At 40.6% G+C, this 17,098-nt stretch overlaps 1 protein-coding gene across 11 annotated transcripts in view; it reads left to right on the top strand.

Annotated features, from left to right (window-relative positions):
- PAM (peptidylglycine alpha-amidating monooxygenase) overlaps positions 1-16,514 on the top strand; it is a 150,348-nt gene extending 133,834 nt beyond the window's left edge. For 2 of the 11 annotated variants that reach the window (XM_038532237.1, XM_038532231.1), the window contains 4 exons: positions 3,765-3,864; positions 6,123-6,176; positions 14,765-14,818; positions 15,483-15,664. In XM_038532237.1, coding sequence (XP_038388165.1) covers positions 3,765-3,864; positions 6,123-6,176; positions 14,765-14,818; positions 15,483-15,664 — 390 coding nt within the window. Of the gene's footprint in view, positions 1-3,764; positions 3,865-6,122; positions 6,177-11,627; positions 11,832-14,761; positions 14,819-15,482 lie in introns of all 11 variants that reach the window. The other 9 variants (XM_038532236.1, XM_038532230.1, XM_038532228.1 and 6 more) reach the window with 8 other exon arrangements.
- Positions 16,515-17,098: the final 584 nt, after the last annotated feature.

The raw sequence follows: 17,098 nt of genomic DNA, 5'->3' as shown, positions 1-17,098 counted from the left end.
TCAAGTATCTAATCATAGTACCCCTGCTGAATGAAATTCATCACATTGAGAACATATATTTTACTTCAGTAGTGTTTCAGATCCTTACTGATTCTCTGATCTTCATTGTTGTGCCCCTTTAAGTTTACTCCCTCATACCTATTAATAAAGCGAGAGACTTAACTTCCTTTCGGGTCTTTGCTTTGTCCTGGCATGCTGTTTGCCTTGATTTTTCTCTTAACGGTGATACACTGTGTCAACGAGGACGTTAACTTTTCATTCAAATATGCATCTAGAAACCAAAGCGATGTGCTACACGAGAAGCTAAATTCTAAATGAGCCTTATTCTCATAAAAATATGAACAGCCATGAATGAAAACCTCAGAAAGCATTGTGCCTGAACACTAGCCCTCAGCACTCAGCGATGAATAAGTCACAATTTGTCAGTCAGTACAGCAAACTTGGAGTCTAACTCCAAGGTGATATGTGCTTTTCCTTTCAATAAACAAGACTTGATATTACGCCAAATGCAGAAATGTGTTCTGTGTTGACTCAGTGAGCTAAAATCCGTTTGTGAATCTCAGAACGGCTGTTTGGTTACCTTCTCAGCACAGAGATTTAATTGGGGTGAAGGAAATCACATGGTGTATCGACTCCTACAAAAGAAGAGATTCTTCCTTCAAAACAAAAGTCAAGTATTCCATGCTGTGTCTGCACCTCTGTTTGTGCCTGCCCACCCACCACTTACTTCCGTGTGCACTTCAGTTCTCCCTTTTCTATTATGTTCTTTAGGAAAGTTTATACCTGAATGTATGAGCTCCCTTTTTATGTCTGTGCAGGGAGGCTAAGACAGTAGGACAATAAGGAGGATGGTTCTATCAAATGGTATCACAGAGGTATGAGGGCAAAAGATTCATAGTCACCTCCCACTTTTGTCTCCCCATAGTCACAGGAAAGACTATGGTCCCTAACATCTGCTTGCATGCACACCCTGCAGGCTGGCATTTTTTTGCCTTCTTACTTTTGCAAGGCAGCTTGTTTGGAAAGGAATGATCCCTGCCACTCCATCTCAAAAAGAAAAGAAAAAAAAAAAAAAGTGAGCCCAGATTTATGTTGCTTCTCCAACCAGTGAGCCCAGATTTATGTTGCTTCTCCAACCTTAACAGTGGAGATTAAAATTTACAATATTTGACAATATTTGAGGTCAAAGTTTCACATAAGCAAAATTATGTATCCAAAGCTACAGAGTAAATAGCACAGCTCGACCTTATACACAAGTCTTTAGACCCTAAAATGTGTCTTACCTTTTAATCCCCTGAGGTTGCACGTTGGTATAAACTACAGCATAACTTGGTACAACTTCTTAGAGAACTGTTTTTAAAACTTAATGTCAAGTTTAAACATTATTTGGTGTTAAAGCTAACATAATTAGAATTATGTTAAAGCTAACATAATTACGTTACAGAGAACGCAAATCCCTTATGCATTTTTAAGACAAAATAGAAGATTTTGAGAGCAGGTTGCCATGGGCTGGGTCACCAGATGCCCCAAGGGGGATGCCGTCATTCTTGTCAGTTTTACTTTGTCAGGGAGAAGAAAGAGAAGAGAGAAGAAACCCCAGAAGAGTTTACAAAGCTTGGATGGAAGATCTTTAAATCCATTCAACTCTGAAATCCTCAAGCTTAATCCTAAAGTTTACAATGTGATTTTCTGTTTCAAATGACACAAAGCAGTAAAAAAGTTCATTAGAAAGATTACAGTTGAATGCTTCTGACTACAGCAGAAACAGAGGTCCCTAAGTCCTATCCACTGTCCTCCCTCGGAGCCCCCTAACAGCCACAGAATATTTCCAGCAGAACCCTTGGCTCCCTGGATCAGTTTGAGAACCACAGACAGAGGTTTATTGTGACTGTAGACTTGAATTGACCACATACTCCGATTTATTTAAAGGAAAATCCTTAGCCAAAGAGTAGTTCACACACTTCCTCCGCCCCTTACCTTTGTTCTATTGTACTATGTTTCCTATCAGAAAATATGAAGCACTTTACAACCACCAATTTTACAAAGCAGTTCCTAAGAACAGGTTTTTGGTACAGGGGAGGATCTGCCTAGAATTTGCAAGTCTGCTGCCACCTATTGGTTGAACCCAAAATAAGGATGAACATTGAATTGACTGGCTTGTGAGATTCCAACGAGGCAACATTTTGATTTCTGGCTTTCTGTTCTTCTCATGCACATTTGTCGCAGCTCATTTGAAAGTACAAAGGAATGAGCCTCCTTGGCATGGCTGTCTCATTTTTCTTCTCAGTGTGACAAACTGTTGATGATTTTCAAAGTAGCGCAGTTATCTCCAACAGCGTGTGGTCTGTCCCGACTCATTAGTGCGCTCTGTCCTCAAGCAAACTGAAGTGGGCAGATGTGGTCTGACAAGACCAGAGTCGGGATCTGGTCCTGTTCGTACGCACTGGTCATATTTTTGAGAACTGTATACTCAGGCCTACTATCCTCAAAGGTGAAAGAAATCATCCATGTCCTGCCAACTGGAGGACATGTGGCACATTTGAAAGCTTCAGTAGCCAGAAAAGAAATGGCAGCAGCATGACATTTTAAGCTTCTCTTGCAGGAACTAGTCTGGTGACCTTGAGAAAGTCACAGAAAGTGCTCCCTTATCTCTTGTGTCCTCATGACTGAGATGGTGGTGATTGGGAATGGAAATATGTCATGAAGAGGGATCCCTGGGTGGCGCAGCGGTTTGGCGCCTGCCTTTGGCCCAGGGCGCGATCCTGGAGACCCGGGATCGGATCCCACGTCGGGCTCCCTGCATGGAGCCTGCTTCTCCCTCTGCCTGTGTCTCTGCCTCTTTCTCTCTCTGTGTGACTATCATAAATAAATAAAAAATTTTAAAAAAATATGTCATGAAGAAAGACATCAAAACACTGCATATCTGAAGTAGGCGAGAAAGCCCAGGAAGTACTTGGTGCTCAGTTTGTTTCCTTATGCTGACTGAAAATGCTGCAGACCCTGGGCCTCATAGTCACCAAAGCCCACAACGGCTGCCCATCTCCTTGTGGGCCCTTCAGAAATAGTCTGAATGCCCCGACTCTTCTCATCAGAAATATATAATTAGTTTTTCAGGAAACACGTAACAGCTTGATGGGAATAATAACAAAAAGTAATACTGAGCCTTTTTTGCTTACATAGGTTAAAACGGGCAATGTGATAGTGATTAAAAGAAAAAAAAACATGAAGGCAAAAACATAAATACATAGGTAGATAAACGCCAGTATACAAAACTGAAAAACTAAATCTTATAAACATTCACTTTTAAAAGACTTGAAGGTGGGGCACCTGGGTGGCTCAGTCGGTTAAGTGTCTGCCTTCAGCTCAGGGTCATGATCCTGGGGTCCTGGGACCAAGCGCCTGCCTCGGGCTCCCTGCTCAGCAGGGAGTCTGCTGCTCCCTGTGCCCCTCACCCCACTCATGCTCTCTCTCTTGTTCGCGCTCTCTCTCAAATAAATAAAATCTTTTTAAAATAAATAAATAAAGACTTAGAAGTCAGTGCTGAAGGTCCCTTTGCATTTTCCATCACATCAAATTATGAACGCTAGAGTTGGTGCCAGTGAATGTGTGAATACCTCTTCTTGGCCTAGAGCTGCTGTGACAGAGTTATAGTTTGTTTGGTTTGATTAACAGGCTTATTGTGTGCTTTGCTTTGTTTTTCTGCTCTCTCATGAAGAATTCAGGTATAGGCTCACCACCCTCATGTGTGCTTCTTATTTTGGCAGCACTTTGACATGCCTCACGACATCGCTGCATCTGAAGATGGGACTGTGTATGTCGGGGATGCTCACACCAACACCGTATGGAAGTTTGCCTTGACCGAAAGTATGGTTTTCACAGTATTACTGTCTGTACTGTCCCTCAGTTTTATTGCTTAAAAGCATGTGACAAAATATTTGCATTTCCTTCTCTTTTTATTGATAGGAGTGGGAAATCAAAGTATAATTCGTAGTTGTTAAAAGACCTGTTTGGTTTCATTTCAGGGATTAAATTAATTTTTAAAAAGTAGAGAGAAACATTTTTTTTTTTTTTCCTGGCAGTTATCCCCTTGTTTCCACAGATACTCCACAGGAAATTCTTGATGCCTGGAGTAATGTCTGTTACATTGAAAGCCAGTGTTAATTCCCGCTTAGTTCCAGAGGGAGATGATGGCTTTGGCAAAGCAGAGGGGCTGACTGGCTTCCACATTGGTATCACTCCCCATGTGGCTCTTTAGCTCTCAGTACTGCTGAGCATCAAGGCATGCCAGTACTGGTGTCAGACACATATTATCCCAAGCAGGAAGCACTCTGCGTTTTCCCTTTAGACTTCATCTTTGTTCAAAATACCAAACTATTATTTCATGTAACTCAAAAGTATGTCTGGGGACAGAAGAGCTTCTCTATTGGGACCAAGCCAGCTAGTGTGGGGATTTTCTAATTGTAATTTCCAACATTATTTCTAATTCGTGAAAAGCATACTAACCCAGCCTCTGCTATCATACTAAAAAACATAAGCTTTCTAAATTCAACAGTAATAAATGCTTAGTAGGTCACAAAACCCAAAGTCCAGAGGTGCTCTTAAAATATGGCAGGGTCCAAACCATAGGAGAAGATAGGAGTTAAGCAAAGGAATTGAAGATGGTAAATGTGAGGCATCAGGAGCTGCAACAGGCAGTTTTAGATAGAGAAATAATAAGGGAATTTGAATTGATGAAGATAAATAACAATTATAACAGGGAAAAAAATGTAAGTCATAACAAAGAAAAGTAAAATCAGGGGTCCAAAAACTTTAATCAGATACCATACAGATCTTTGAGCCCAAGTAAATTTGGTAACTGCAATCTTCAGAATTGTCCTTTGAGTAACTTTTGCTATTTTGTAGTAAGGACTCAGGTAAGGGTGATTGCACAGAGGTGTGCATGGCCTGTTCTACTTCAGCAATAGCTTCCCATTCCCCTGGCAAGTATAGCTTTCTCACAACCTGTCTCCTCAAACAGGAACCAGAGGGTATGGGCAGACAGGAAAGTAAGGAGAAGAGTGGATAATTCCCAATTTCAAGACTAAACCCAGGCTTTTCAGCATAAGAAAAAATGAATAAATACTTCTCAAGCTAGAAAAGATCTCAGAAATCTAGACAGCATCTTCATTTTGTAGGTAGCAATAATGCTTAAACTCATTAAGATTCTGGTCTAAGGATCTTAATACCACCCTAGTGGTCTGTACTCAACAGAGATGTATATCCAAGTCCTCTGGAGAGGGCTTTTATAACACACATGGCCAGATCCTACTCATGATCTATAGACTGAAGAAGGGTAATAATATGTGTCTTCTGGAAAGGCTTCCCAAGTGGTTTTGACACATCCCTTGGTTGAGAAGTGCTGCAACATAGTGTTCAGCTTTGAAAGAGAAAAACCCTCTGGGTACAGTCCAGAATGAAACCAAATAATAAATCTCAAAAATAGTACTTTCGGAACAGTCAAGATTGCCATTGGAAGCTACGCAGATGTCTTAAGTATTTGCATTCTAGTATTTAACTAGTCAAATCTATTTATGTCAGCCAGAAGACTGATGACCAAACATGGAAGATTTAGCAATCAGTCTAGATGTCCACATGAAAACAGAACCACTTGATATTTCAGGAATAATAAACTATTATGAACTCCAGAAGGAAGATCTCATTTTAAACAGGGAGAGTTTAGAAATATTTCAGCTTTTGCTAGGAGATTTTTATCCAGGATTCATGGGCCTGGCACCTAATTAGTGATTTGTCTTAAACTCTTTTTTTTTTTTTTAAGATTTTATTTATTTATTCATGATAGAGAGAGAGAGAGAGAGACACAGGCAGAGGGAGAAGCAGGCTCCATGCCGGGAGCCCGATGCAGGACTCGATCTCAGGACTCCAGGATCATGCCCTGGGCCAAAGGCAGGCACTAAACCACTGAGCCACCCAGGAATCCCCTCTTAAACTCTTTTGTAATATGATAATGCATGTGATGAATTAAGGAAATATTTTCTACTGAGCAGAAGTAATGCCAAAATTAAGTTTTCAGGTTTTTTTCAGAGATTCTGACTTTCTTTTTCCTTTGCTGTGCTATGTTACAGAAATAGAACATCGATCAGTTAAAAAGGCTGGCATCGAGGTCCAGGAAATCAAAGGTTGGTCTCTTCTGACTCTGAAACCCAAGGCTATTTGTGCTGAATTCTTTCATGGCTCTTGATTTCACTTAAAAAATGATCAGACTAAAAACATAATATAATCTGGTAAATTATCCATAACTTCTACTGTGTACGGAGCCTTTAAACCTGTATGTTGCCACTGTTTTCTCTGATAAATGGAGTGGTAATAATGAGCTCAAACTCACCGATTTCAGGTGCTAGAAAGTGATTCTGTACAAGTGGGCCAAAGACATTCAGGGAGAAAAAAACGTCAGTCACTTTTAGAAGTACGTTAACGTCAGGCAAGCAGAAAAATACCCTCCAGTATATTGGAAAAGGCCTTCCTTAATGGGCTCTAGTCTAAATGAGTGAGTTACTATGATAGGGGCCTGAAAAGATGAGCTGCTCGCTAAGCTCCAATCTTAGCACCATTCACTGCCAGCATAGACCGAGGGCTATCTAAGGATAAGGTACTCTAACAGGCTTAGGGGGAATGAAACTGTGTCTGACTTCAGAACACTTACAACCTATAAGGAGAGAGAGAGAGAGAGAGAGAGAGAGAGAGTGAGTGTGTATGCGCGCACACATGTGTGCATGTATGTGCATATATACAAGTAAGTATAGCTCTAGTATAGAACAGTTGGGAATGGGAAATGGAATTTAGCTAGTAGTAAACAACCACTGGTTTTATTAGGAATCCCAGTCGAATTATTTTCTCCCTTCCTTAGGACCAGTGTATACGTGTACATGTTCTGCTATCGGCAGGGTTTTGACGTGGTCATGTGAAATCAAGAACTGACTAAAGGCGCTCCTAATGTTTAAGTAGCAAAGTGATTCTGTTACTAGTACTTTACAAATGATTCACCTAGATATTCAGACCTAACCCTAGGCTTACTTGTTTTCCTTTTTCATGAAAGCAGGTGGAAAGAGATGCAAAGAAGCAAGAACCAAGAGGGAGTTTAGGGATTTTATGTAGGCAGATAAGAGAATATAGCCGGCTCAAGGTTGGAAGGGGTAAGATAATATTATACAATAAGTAAATAGCAATTGTTTGACATTTGTAGAGATTCAACCCAGGTGACTCTACTGAGTGGCATTCATGCCACAGCCCTATTGAAGAGTTCCTGATCCTTTATTTTTCTATGATTGTTACATACAGAACTATTGGTAAGTTGTTTGCTCTAAAGATATTGTTAGTAGTAATGGCTTTCATTTATGGAGCACAAACAATGAGCTGTACAAAAATGACTGAGTTAACAAATCCTTACACCAACCGTGTGATAATTGCTATTATCCCCCATTTTACATATGAGGAAATTGAGTATCAGAATTACTACTAAGATAGAAAGTGGTTGAGCCAAGTGTTAAGCCACAGCTGTCTGGCACCAAAGCCTGTGCTCTTAACCACTCTTCCTGTACTACTGAAGAGAAAGGAATACCACCAATCCATTTATCATAAATTCTTCCAAGAGATACAGGTTGGGGATGGTTCTAGTTTATTCTGAAATCTTTGGGATTTCGAAGTGGCCTCAGACCATTTCTGTTTAAATAAATCCCACCAAAAAAAAAAAAAAAATCCAGATTATACTGCTTGGCTCATTGAGAGCAGCTCAAGCACACTGATCTCTTCTTGCCTGGCCAATGGCCAATGAAGGATGAAAAGTGCTCTCCCCAGGCCATTTCCTCTTTCCTCAGCGCACATCACTGACTGCATTTGGTCAGAAAACCTCCCACCCTTGTGGTAGGATAGTAAATGTTATGAAATATCTTGTCATGACAGTCCCATGTTAATAGGAATAGCCAAATGCAAATGAAGTCTCTCCTAGTCCACTTTGAACCCCTAGGACTCTCTTAAATCTTCCTTTTTTTCAAAGAGTATTTTCTTACTACAGAAAGGGAATATAAATCATGCTGAATCTCCAAAAGTTTGTCTTTTATCAAAATCTGGAAGCTTGATTTACACCACTTCTTACAAAAGAGAAGAAGAAACACCCCAGATTTAGCAACCTTATAAATTTCCAACTTTGAGTAACCTCTGATGATACTTGCCCCCACTGTGAATGGTCCTATAACTGATGAGTAAGAGCCGCGCTTTGGAACCAGTGTTGTGTTCACAGGGAGTTGCAGGGATAAGAGAATTTGTGATGATAAGAAACTTAGGAAAGGGATTTTCCAATAAAGTCGCTAAGCACAAAACAGGTATGCTGGTGTCCCACCAGAATCATAGCCTTCAACTCTCCCTCCCCAAAATAAAAGATGGTGATGGTAAACCAGTCTCAATAAAAGAAAAACTCTCCAGCACAGTTAGCATCTTAGGCCCTATAGAGAACAACACGTTATAGGGGCAGCACATTGCATTAAAAAGAAAGGAAGGAAGGGGGGAGGGAGGAAGGAAAGGAAAGGAAAAGAAGAAAGAAAGGAAGAAAGAAGAAAGGGAAGGAAGGAAGAAAGAAGAAAGGAAAGGAAAAGAAGGAAGAAGAAAAAGAAAAGAGAAAAGAAAAATCTCATCGGTGCTAATTATATTTATTTCCAAGTATCTGTAGGGATACCAGATGAGCTTGTTTGAAGACATTTTTGTTTTAAATGGAATACATCTGGCACCTTACATGATGGAAAACACTCTATGAGGTGCCCTCTATCTTCCAGAAGACCCAGCTTCTACCCGATGTTAGAACTTCTTCACCGCTCCTTTATCAGGGATGATCCAAATTAAAGAATTCAGAGTAAAAGTGGCAGAATTTGAATTATTAATGCTTTGGGTTTTTTTTTTTTAAGATTTTATTTATTTATTCATTAGAAACAGAGAGAGAGAGAGAGGCAGAGACAGAAGCAGGCTCCACGCAGGGGGCCCGATGTGGGACTCGATCCTGAGTCTCCAGGATCACACCCTGGGGCCAAAGGCAGCGCTAAACCATTGAGCCACCCAGGCGTCCCTGAATTATTAATGCTTTTGAATGAAATTCCTAGAGTCTTAAATCATAACTGTTTCCTCCACTTACAAAGTTTCCTCAGAAGGAACAACAATATTCCTTTTTTTTAGACTGAGAAATTTAAATTTTGTATCCTGTTTCTTTAAAATGTAGAGTATCTTTTAAAATCTAAGCATACTTCAGTGAGGTCCAGAAGTGAGAATGTTCACGTATTTTTTTAGTAGATGACACTCACAGTCCCAGAAGGGGTATGGAATTCAGGGATTTCTAAAGTGCCGTGCGTGTATGTACCTTGGCGAGTTGATTACCTTGTTCTCAGCACACTCTCTGAAGGCTAAACTGATTCTGTTGGTTGGCTACCTACTTCCAAGTTCTTGTTTCCTTTTACTGGAGCCCAATCCTAGCTCTGCCTTATAAAGGAAACAAGAGGGGATCTTGCCTGGGTGGCGCAGCGGTTTGGCGCCTGCCTTTGGCCCAGGGCACGATCCTGGAGGCCCGGGATCGAGTCCCACGTCGGGCTCCCGGTGCATGGAGCCTGCTTCTCCCTCTGCCTATGTCTCTGCCTCTCTCTTTTTCTCTCTCTGTGACTATCATAAATAAATAAAGATTTAAAAAAAAAAATAAAGGAAACAAGATACGAGCTGGTACAGCCATTGTCTTTGGTGTAGGTAAACCCACTAAATGACAGAAAATGCTGTGTAATTACCCCGGTTATAGTCACTTCAAATAGAAACAAATCCTTCCTTATGGCAACAAGTTCTTGTCTACCAATCCACATTTTTGGTCTATTTTTTTTTTTTTTTTAATTTTTGGGTGGGTTTTTTTGGGTCTATTTTTGATTCTATCCTTATGTATTGTTATTTTCCTACTTAAATATAGAAGGAGCTTAAATAAAACAGAACAATTTACATATCTCTTCCACAGTAATGAAGAAAAAGACAGGACAGTGGGCAGGAAAAGTAAGAATCATACATTCCTCTTGGAAACAGATGTAGACAGGTTAAATTTGAACCATCTATATCTATCAACCAATCCCTTTCCTTCTCTCCTGAAGTTTGAAGAACCACTCCAGTGGACAGAGAAGAGGAATGATGGCCTTAACCATAGTACAGGGAAGGAAATGAGGACTATGAGGTCATCTGTAAAATGGTGATACTAATAGTGCCTACTCATAGGCTTGGTGTAATGATCAAGTGAGCACACTGCCTGAAACAACACAAGTGCTCAGGAGATATGACTGAGACCACGAAGGAAGCTGGCTCAGAACATGGAAGCAAAAAGCTGGGACCTGCCATTTGTGTGCATCACAATTTGTGTTTATAGTATCTTAAGTAATTTGAGAAATGCTTCCTTGGAGAAATGTCCAGCAAGCCACTAAGCTGTGCCCATGCATATTAACCAGAGATTTTCCTGATTGTGTTAGACCACCTATTCCTGCCATTTGGTCAAAGTTTCCCTGAGGCCATATGATTCACTCTGTATTAGGGGGCAGGAGAGTACACCAAGAAACTGAAGTTCTAGAAACCTTGTGAGCCTTTTGGCAAGCATTTGATTGCAACTTGTAGCCTTTGCACACTAGGGTTTTTGTACACGTACACATATGTGCTTCTGGAGGGCAAGAATGTCTCAAGGCCCAACTTCATTTTCAAGTCTGTAGTTATTAAGATCCCTGAAGCAGCTTATATGGTTTCATTATCTCGGTTCGCAAAATGCCACTTGAGGGCTAATATCTACCCAATACCAGTCAATATCAGAGAACTGTTCTATAAGCTGTTTTCATCAACAACAAAATGATATACAGTGCACATCCACGTACACTTAATGGCTTACTGGGAACTGTATAAAAAGAACCTGAAAAGAACGCAGTTCTTTTCCCAGTTTGTAATACCGGAATTAATGCGTGCAACTATGCATGTGATGTACCATTGAACGTTAACAGGATTCAAAAACTAAATATTAAAAAAAAAAAACCTAAATATTCAAAACATACTTAGCACCTTCTGTATAATAAACATTTACACTCAACAATTTTATGAAGGAGATGTTTATTTTTACCATCACAGTTCTAAAGATGAGGTTCTTAAGGCCCAGATCATTTAAGTAACTTGCCCAAAGTTATACAGCTAGTTCTATAAGAGAACTGGGATTTTAGCCCAGATTCATTTGATGCCAGTACGCACACCAGTTCCTTTGCCCTGTACCATGCTGCCTGGGTATTTTAACTTTGAAAAAAAAAATGCAGGAGGAGGCTATATATTTTTTGCAGAACTATAGCTCAAGAGGGAATAAAGGGCAGAGTCAAAGAAAACCAATGTAAAGATACGAAACCACTGGATGGAAATAATTAATCACAACAGTAACTGTAGCTTGGTAGATCCAGATATTGAAATGTGAACCCCACATGCACTGAAACTCAACAAGTTCTTCATGAGCGGTTGTTGATTTGCCTGGGTAGGGGTGGGTGGGGTGGTTTTGGAGTCGTTGAGTCAGTTGAATATTGTGAACTCTTTTTTCCCTGAAGAATCCGAGGCAGTTGTTGAAACCAAAATGGAGAACAAACCCGCCTCCACAGAGTTGCAGAAGATGCAAGAGAAACAGAAACTGATCAAAGAGCCGGGCTTGGGAGTGCCCATTGTTCTCATTACAACCCTTCTGGTTATCCCGGTGGTTGTCCTGCTGGCCATTGCCTTATATATTCGGTGGAAAAAATCAAAGGCCTTTGGAGGCAAGTAAAATGAGCCCCTTGAACTTGGAACCTACCTTTGAAAGAGTGTTTGGCCTGATTATCCTCAAAGTCTTGTCGTGATTTTTTTCAGTGTTTTTTTTTTTTTTTTAAGTGCTCTCTGCCTTTTTTTGGTGTTACTGTGTATGTTCCATATATTGTCTATAATTAGTATCACAGTGGAAAAAGATATATGAAGCCTCAGAAATTTGGATAGTTACATTAAAAAATATAACCTTTAATACTGCCTTTTATCAATTGGCATAAGCCCAGTTAATATCTCCATACAAAACGGTATAGATAAGTAGGCAGTATAAACTAGGTCAGGAAGGAGGAGATCCTTGATGTTAGAAACCAGCTCACTCGTCAAAATACTTGGGTCAGTTATTTGGGAGCTATATTTTCCCCTCCTAGTCCTGGCTCAGCTCTTAGCTACATGACCTTGGGCAAGTTACTTAATCTCCCCAAGACACAGTTTCCTCATTTATAGAGTTGGGCATAAAATACTCACAAGGTTGTGTGAGAATTAAACGAAATAATAAACATAAAGCATTTATCACAGTAGCTGCCACATAGTATGTGCTCAGTTAATACCACCCATCATTCTGAGGAACAATCATTGGTGATAAAGTAATACAAGTCATAAGTCGGAGAGGATACTTGTCTTAAACCTCAACTTTCTCAGGAAAGCAACTATTTCTATAATAGATCATTGGGTAGTGTTTAAATAGTCACAACTTTTTGTGAAGCCATCAGCCTTCCTTTAGCAGGCAAGGCAGGGTACAGTAATGGAGTCAGTATTTTATCAAATCATAATTGTATAGGACCCAGGAGCTGAGTTCCTTTCAAGACATTCACATAAAAGAAGAAATAATCTGACCCGTGACTCTCACCTCTCAGGAGCAGTCTCTTGGCTGAGTCCCCAGGTCCTAAGGCAAGAGTCCACAGCTGCGTCTGGGAAGGAATCCATGGGCCAGGGTGGGAGGCAGCATTTGATCAAGAAATAGCATCTGATTCTGTTTCAGGCCAAGGCGGCCATGGCAGGGATTCAGTGCCCATGGCAAAGCCCTGACACAAAAAAGGACACAGAAATATAAAACAGAGGATTCCATTTAATAAGTTGTGAAAGGGAATTTTTCTAGCTGGTTTGCTTTTGATCTGCAATCGATAAAGCTCTGCAAAAAATACCGTAAACTCTTCAAAAAAGAAATTTTGAGCCCCTGTTATAGGCATGGAACTGTGGTAATAAGCAGGGGCAAAAGGTAACACAGCCATTGTCTACCTGGAGTTAGAGGAAAGCTTCAAAAAGCAGGAGTCTTTCATGTTTGCTTGTTTACTGATGTATCCTCAGCACAAGTAACAGTTCCTGGCCCTTGGGATTTGATAAAATAGTTGTTGGGAAAATGACTGAATGAATAAATGGAGCTTCCATAATAGGTGACACATAATGAAAGAGATGACATATCAACGTAACAGTAGAGGGTGGTTTAAGTGCAGTGATAAATACACAGGTTATCAAGAACACATGGGGTTGGGGGTTGGGGGGGCAGAAGGGAGATGGGAGGGCAGGCAGCAGGAATGTTGGTAATCCACCCACGCTGGGAGGAGTGGCTGGGGAGTCAAAAAGTCTCTCCTGTTTGTTGTTAAGCACATGTGACGTGGCGCCGTTAGAGAACCCCGAGTTTACGGGAAGGTGTTGGGAAGGCAGAGACCTAGGTCACACTGTATGAAATTACCATTATTCAATCATGTGTAATTTAGGAAAATAGCAGTGTTATGTGGTTCTCTCTAATGCATTTGATTCTAAAAGTAGACCAGCCTCTCACCCATTTTCAGCATTTGTTCTGGATTGCTCTTGTCCGCTGCATGAGGATTTTTAGTCAACCTCATAAAAGACCTTCCATATTTACTCAACACGTGCAGCTATTTCGTGTCTGCTCCACGTCAGACACTGTGCTAGGCACAGGAGATAAGAGGTCAACTAAGGACGGTCCCATATCCTCATAGAACTTATAGTCTGGTTTGTTGGCCCTCCAGCGCCCTCCCTAGATCCTTCCCTTCTTGCCTATTTCTCTCCACACCGACTCTCCTACCTTTCCTCTCTCATCTGCTTGCTAGCTTTTCTCACGATGCTGCCTCCACTCCTGGTCAGAGGCCCTGGGAGAGTCCCAAGCCTCACTTCCATGACCATAACCCTGAGGCGAGTAGCCATCAAGGGAAGACAGAAAGTGCAGAGAGCTATAGAGCAAAGGGGAAAAAATAAAGCCCACTGGGAGTTCTGCCTCCCGAATAAAGAAAGAAAGTCCGACCTTCATGGAGATGGGCAGCACCATGGTGAGAATGTGGGTCACCTTTATGACTGAAGATATCCAGCATTTCAGGTCCTTCAGTCAAGTCTTATACAAAAGAGAAGTGATCTACATGAATCCAAAGCTTTCTCAATTGATTCTTAATAGAAAGACTAAAATCCAAAACAAAAACTCTTAAATGATGAATAACCAGAGCTTCCAGATGATTTCAAATTTTTGGCAGTTTAATTTTGTCCTAATAAAGATAACTGATACTTACTGGCCACTTACTGCGGATGTACCAGGCGCACTGTTCTCAGCACATCCCATGCAGTCTGCCATCTAAATCTTGAAGATAGGTAGGGATTGCCACTGGTCACTCTTTTCTCTAAATGAGGCTCAGAGAAGCAACTTATTATTGAGATTGCCCCACCTGTAAGAGACACGGGCAGGACTCAAACCCAGCTCTGGCCCTCAGATACATCACAAGAATCTATTGCCTCCTTTTCTCCTTAGAACTGCATTCAGACAAGATCCAGGCCTTGTTTTTGATCATTTTTGAATTCCTGATTTTGTACTGAAAGTTGAGCCCATGGTTGAGGAGGGTAATTGGGACTCGTTTTGAAATGTGCCATCTTTCTCTAGCAGATTCTGAACACAAACTTGAGGCAAGTTCAGGAAGAGTGCTCGGAAGACTTAGAGGTATGCCTGTGCCCTCCAGAATCCTTCACATTTGGCTCCAAGCCCACACACGCTCATGTCCTTTACAGAACAAAGAGATATTTCTTATTTTCTCTCTGAAAATGAAATCCCTCACGTGCGGTGCAGCGTTAAGAGCAGAATACAAACCATAAACTAAACCGAAGTGTCAATCTAGCAGCCGATTTCCCAGTTTCGGTTTTTTTCTGCTTTGCCTTTCTGTATTATCTAATTCTCTTCCCCTGCCTTTTCTCTGGCTTCATTTGTCTTCAGTAAATTTTCTGCCACTCGGTCGGCCTGTCAGTACTTGTCATAGTGAAGATGACCTTTTCATCTAGTCATTGAAATGAAGAGCCCCTTGAGGGATGCCAGTTCCAGAGAGCCTGGAAAAAAAGCAGGAGCTGAAAAGCGAATCTGAAATAATCCTACAGAAACACATAATCCCGGGGAGCTTTTTTTTTTTCTTATTTATTTAAATAAATGTGTGGAGTCATAGCTGACTCTGGAGAAGTATCTCTCTCTCTCACTTTTATTTTTTTTTTTCCCTAAATCTACCCTTTGGCATCACAACTTCTAATTTGTTTACCAGTTAAGAATTTACAGGGAGACAGAGAATCATTTGTGCAAAACTTTACCTGAGTCCTGTGTCATTGTGTGCTTTCTTCAGGAAAGGGCAGTGGAGGCTTAAACCTTGGAAACTTCTTTGCAAGCCGGAAGGGCTACAGCCGAAAAGGGTTTGACCGCCTTAGCACAGAGGGAAGTGACCAAGAGAAAGATGAGGATGATGGAAGCGAATCAGAAGAGGAGTACTCAGCACCCCTGCCTGCAGCCTCAGCTTCTTCCTCCTGAAAACCGGGCTTTGATTTAGGTTGATGAGAATTTCCAAGAATGCCAGATACCTTTCCCTTTAGCACGTTTAGAGTTTTGCGTATTTAATTGTAAACTGTACTAGTCTATGTGGGACTGTACACATTTTATTTCCTTTGTTTCGATTTAGTTGGCTTCTGTTTCTAGGTGAGGAGTTTCTTAAAAGTTCATAACAGTGCCATTGTCTTTCTATGAACATAGACTAGAGAAACAGTCCTCTTCTTCCATCACACTACTAATCTGATGGAAGGTTTGCTCATTTACATTTTCGAGACTCTTCTGTATATGTAAATAACCTCCTCTGCTTGAACACAGTATTTTCCCCATAGCACTTCATTGCTGATGTCTGTCTTTGGTGCCTTTCCTGGTCAGCATTCTCAGCCTGTGGCAGTAAAGAGAAACTTTGTGCTGCGTGAGGACAAAGCTGCTAAATCTCCTTCTATTTTTTTAAAATCACTAACATTATATTGCGACGAGGGAAAGAAAAAAAAGTCTCTATTTAAATTTGTTTTTTTAAAATTTTCCTCTTCAGTTGGTGTGTTTTTGGGATGTTTTATTTTTAGATGGTTACACTGTTAGAACACTATTTTCAGAACCTGAATGTAATTTGTGTAATAAAGTGTTTTCAGAGCATTAGCTGTCAGAGTGTATTTTGCAATTTTTGCATATTTGCACGGTTTTGTAGACAACTTTTGTAATAATTACACAGACCACAGGTACAGTGAGAACTACTCAATGTCTTCAACGGAAAGAAATATGTTGTATTGTATTAAAATGAAGATGATATTTTGTGATGTAGCTGATATAAATTAAAAGCCAGCATCAGACTTTACATACATGTGTAAACCAGGCTCTCTTTTAAAATTCAAAGAGACTTTTTGCCTGTACATCAATCAGGAGGTAAATCATTTAATAAAAGGTGATCTAGGGGATCCCTGGGTGGCTCAGTGGTTTGGCGCCTGCCTTCGGCTCAGGGCATGATCCTGGAGACCCAGGATCAAGTCCCACATCGGGCTTCCTGCATGGAGCTTTCTTTTCCCTCTGCCTGTGTCTCTGCCTTTCTCTCTCTCTCTCTCTCTCTCTCTCTCTCTCTCTGTGTGTCTCTCATGAATAAATGAAATCTTTAAAAGATAAAATAAAAATAAAAAAATAAAAGGTGACCTAGATAAGAGGAAACCTTTGTCTCAAATTATGTATGCAAAAAAGTCCATAAGTCTAGGTTAGTGCTAATAGTTTTCTTTTTAAAGAATAATGTCATTCAGATTCCCAGGTATTCATAGGAATGCTCAGCTTACAGTGACTACAAATTGCTTTTATAACACCTTTTCTCATAATCCATCTAGGCAGTTTAGTAACCGATAACTTTCCTTTGTATGATAATCAGACCCTAGAACCCCTTCTTCAAAATGCCTACTT

This window comes from Canis lupus, chromosome 3 (assembly GCF_011100685.1).
Source record: "Canis lupus familiaris isolate Mischka breed German Shepherd chromosome 3, alternate assembly UU_Cfam_GSD_1.0, whole genome shotgun sequence".
NCBI lineage: Eukaryota > Metazoa > Chordata > Mammalia > Carnivora > Canidae > Canis > Canis lupus.
The sequence above is the reverse complement of the archived record's forward strand: the minus strand, read 5'-3'. Positions and strand labels throughout refer to the sequence as shown.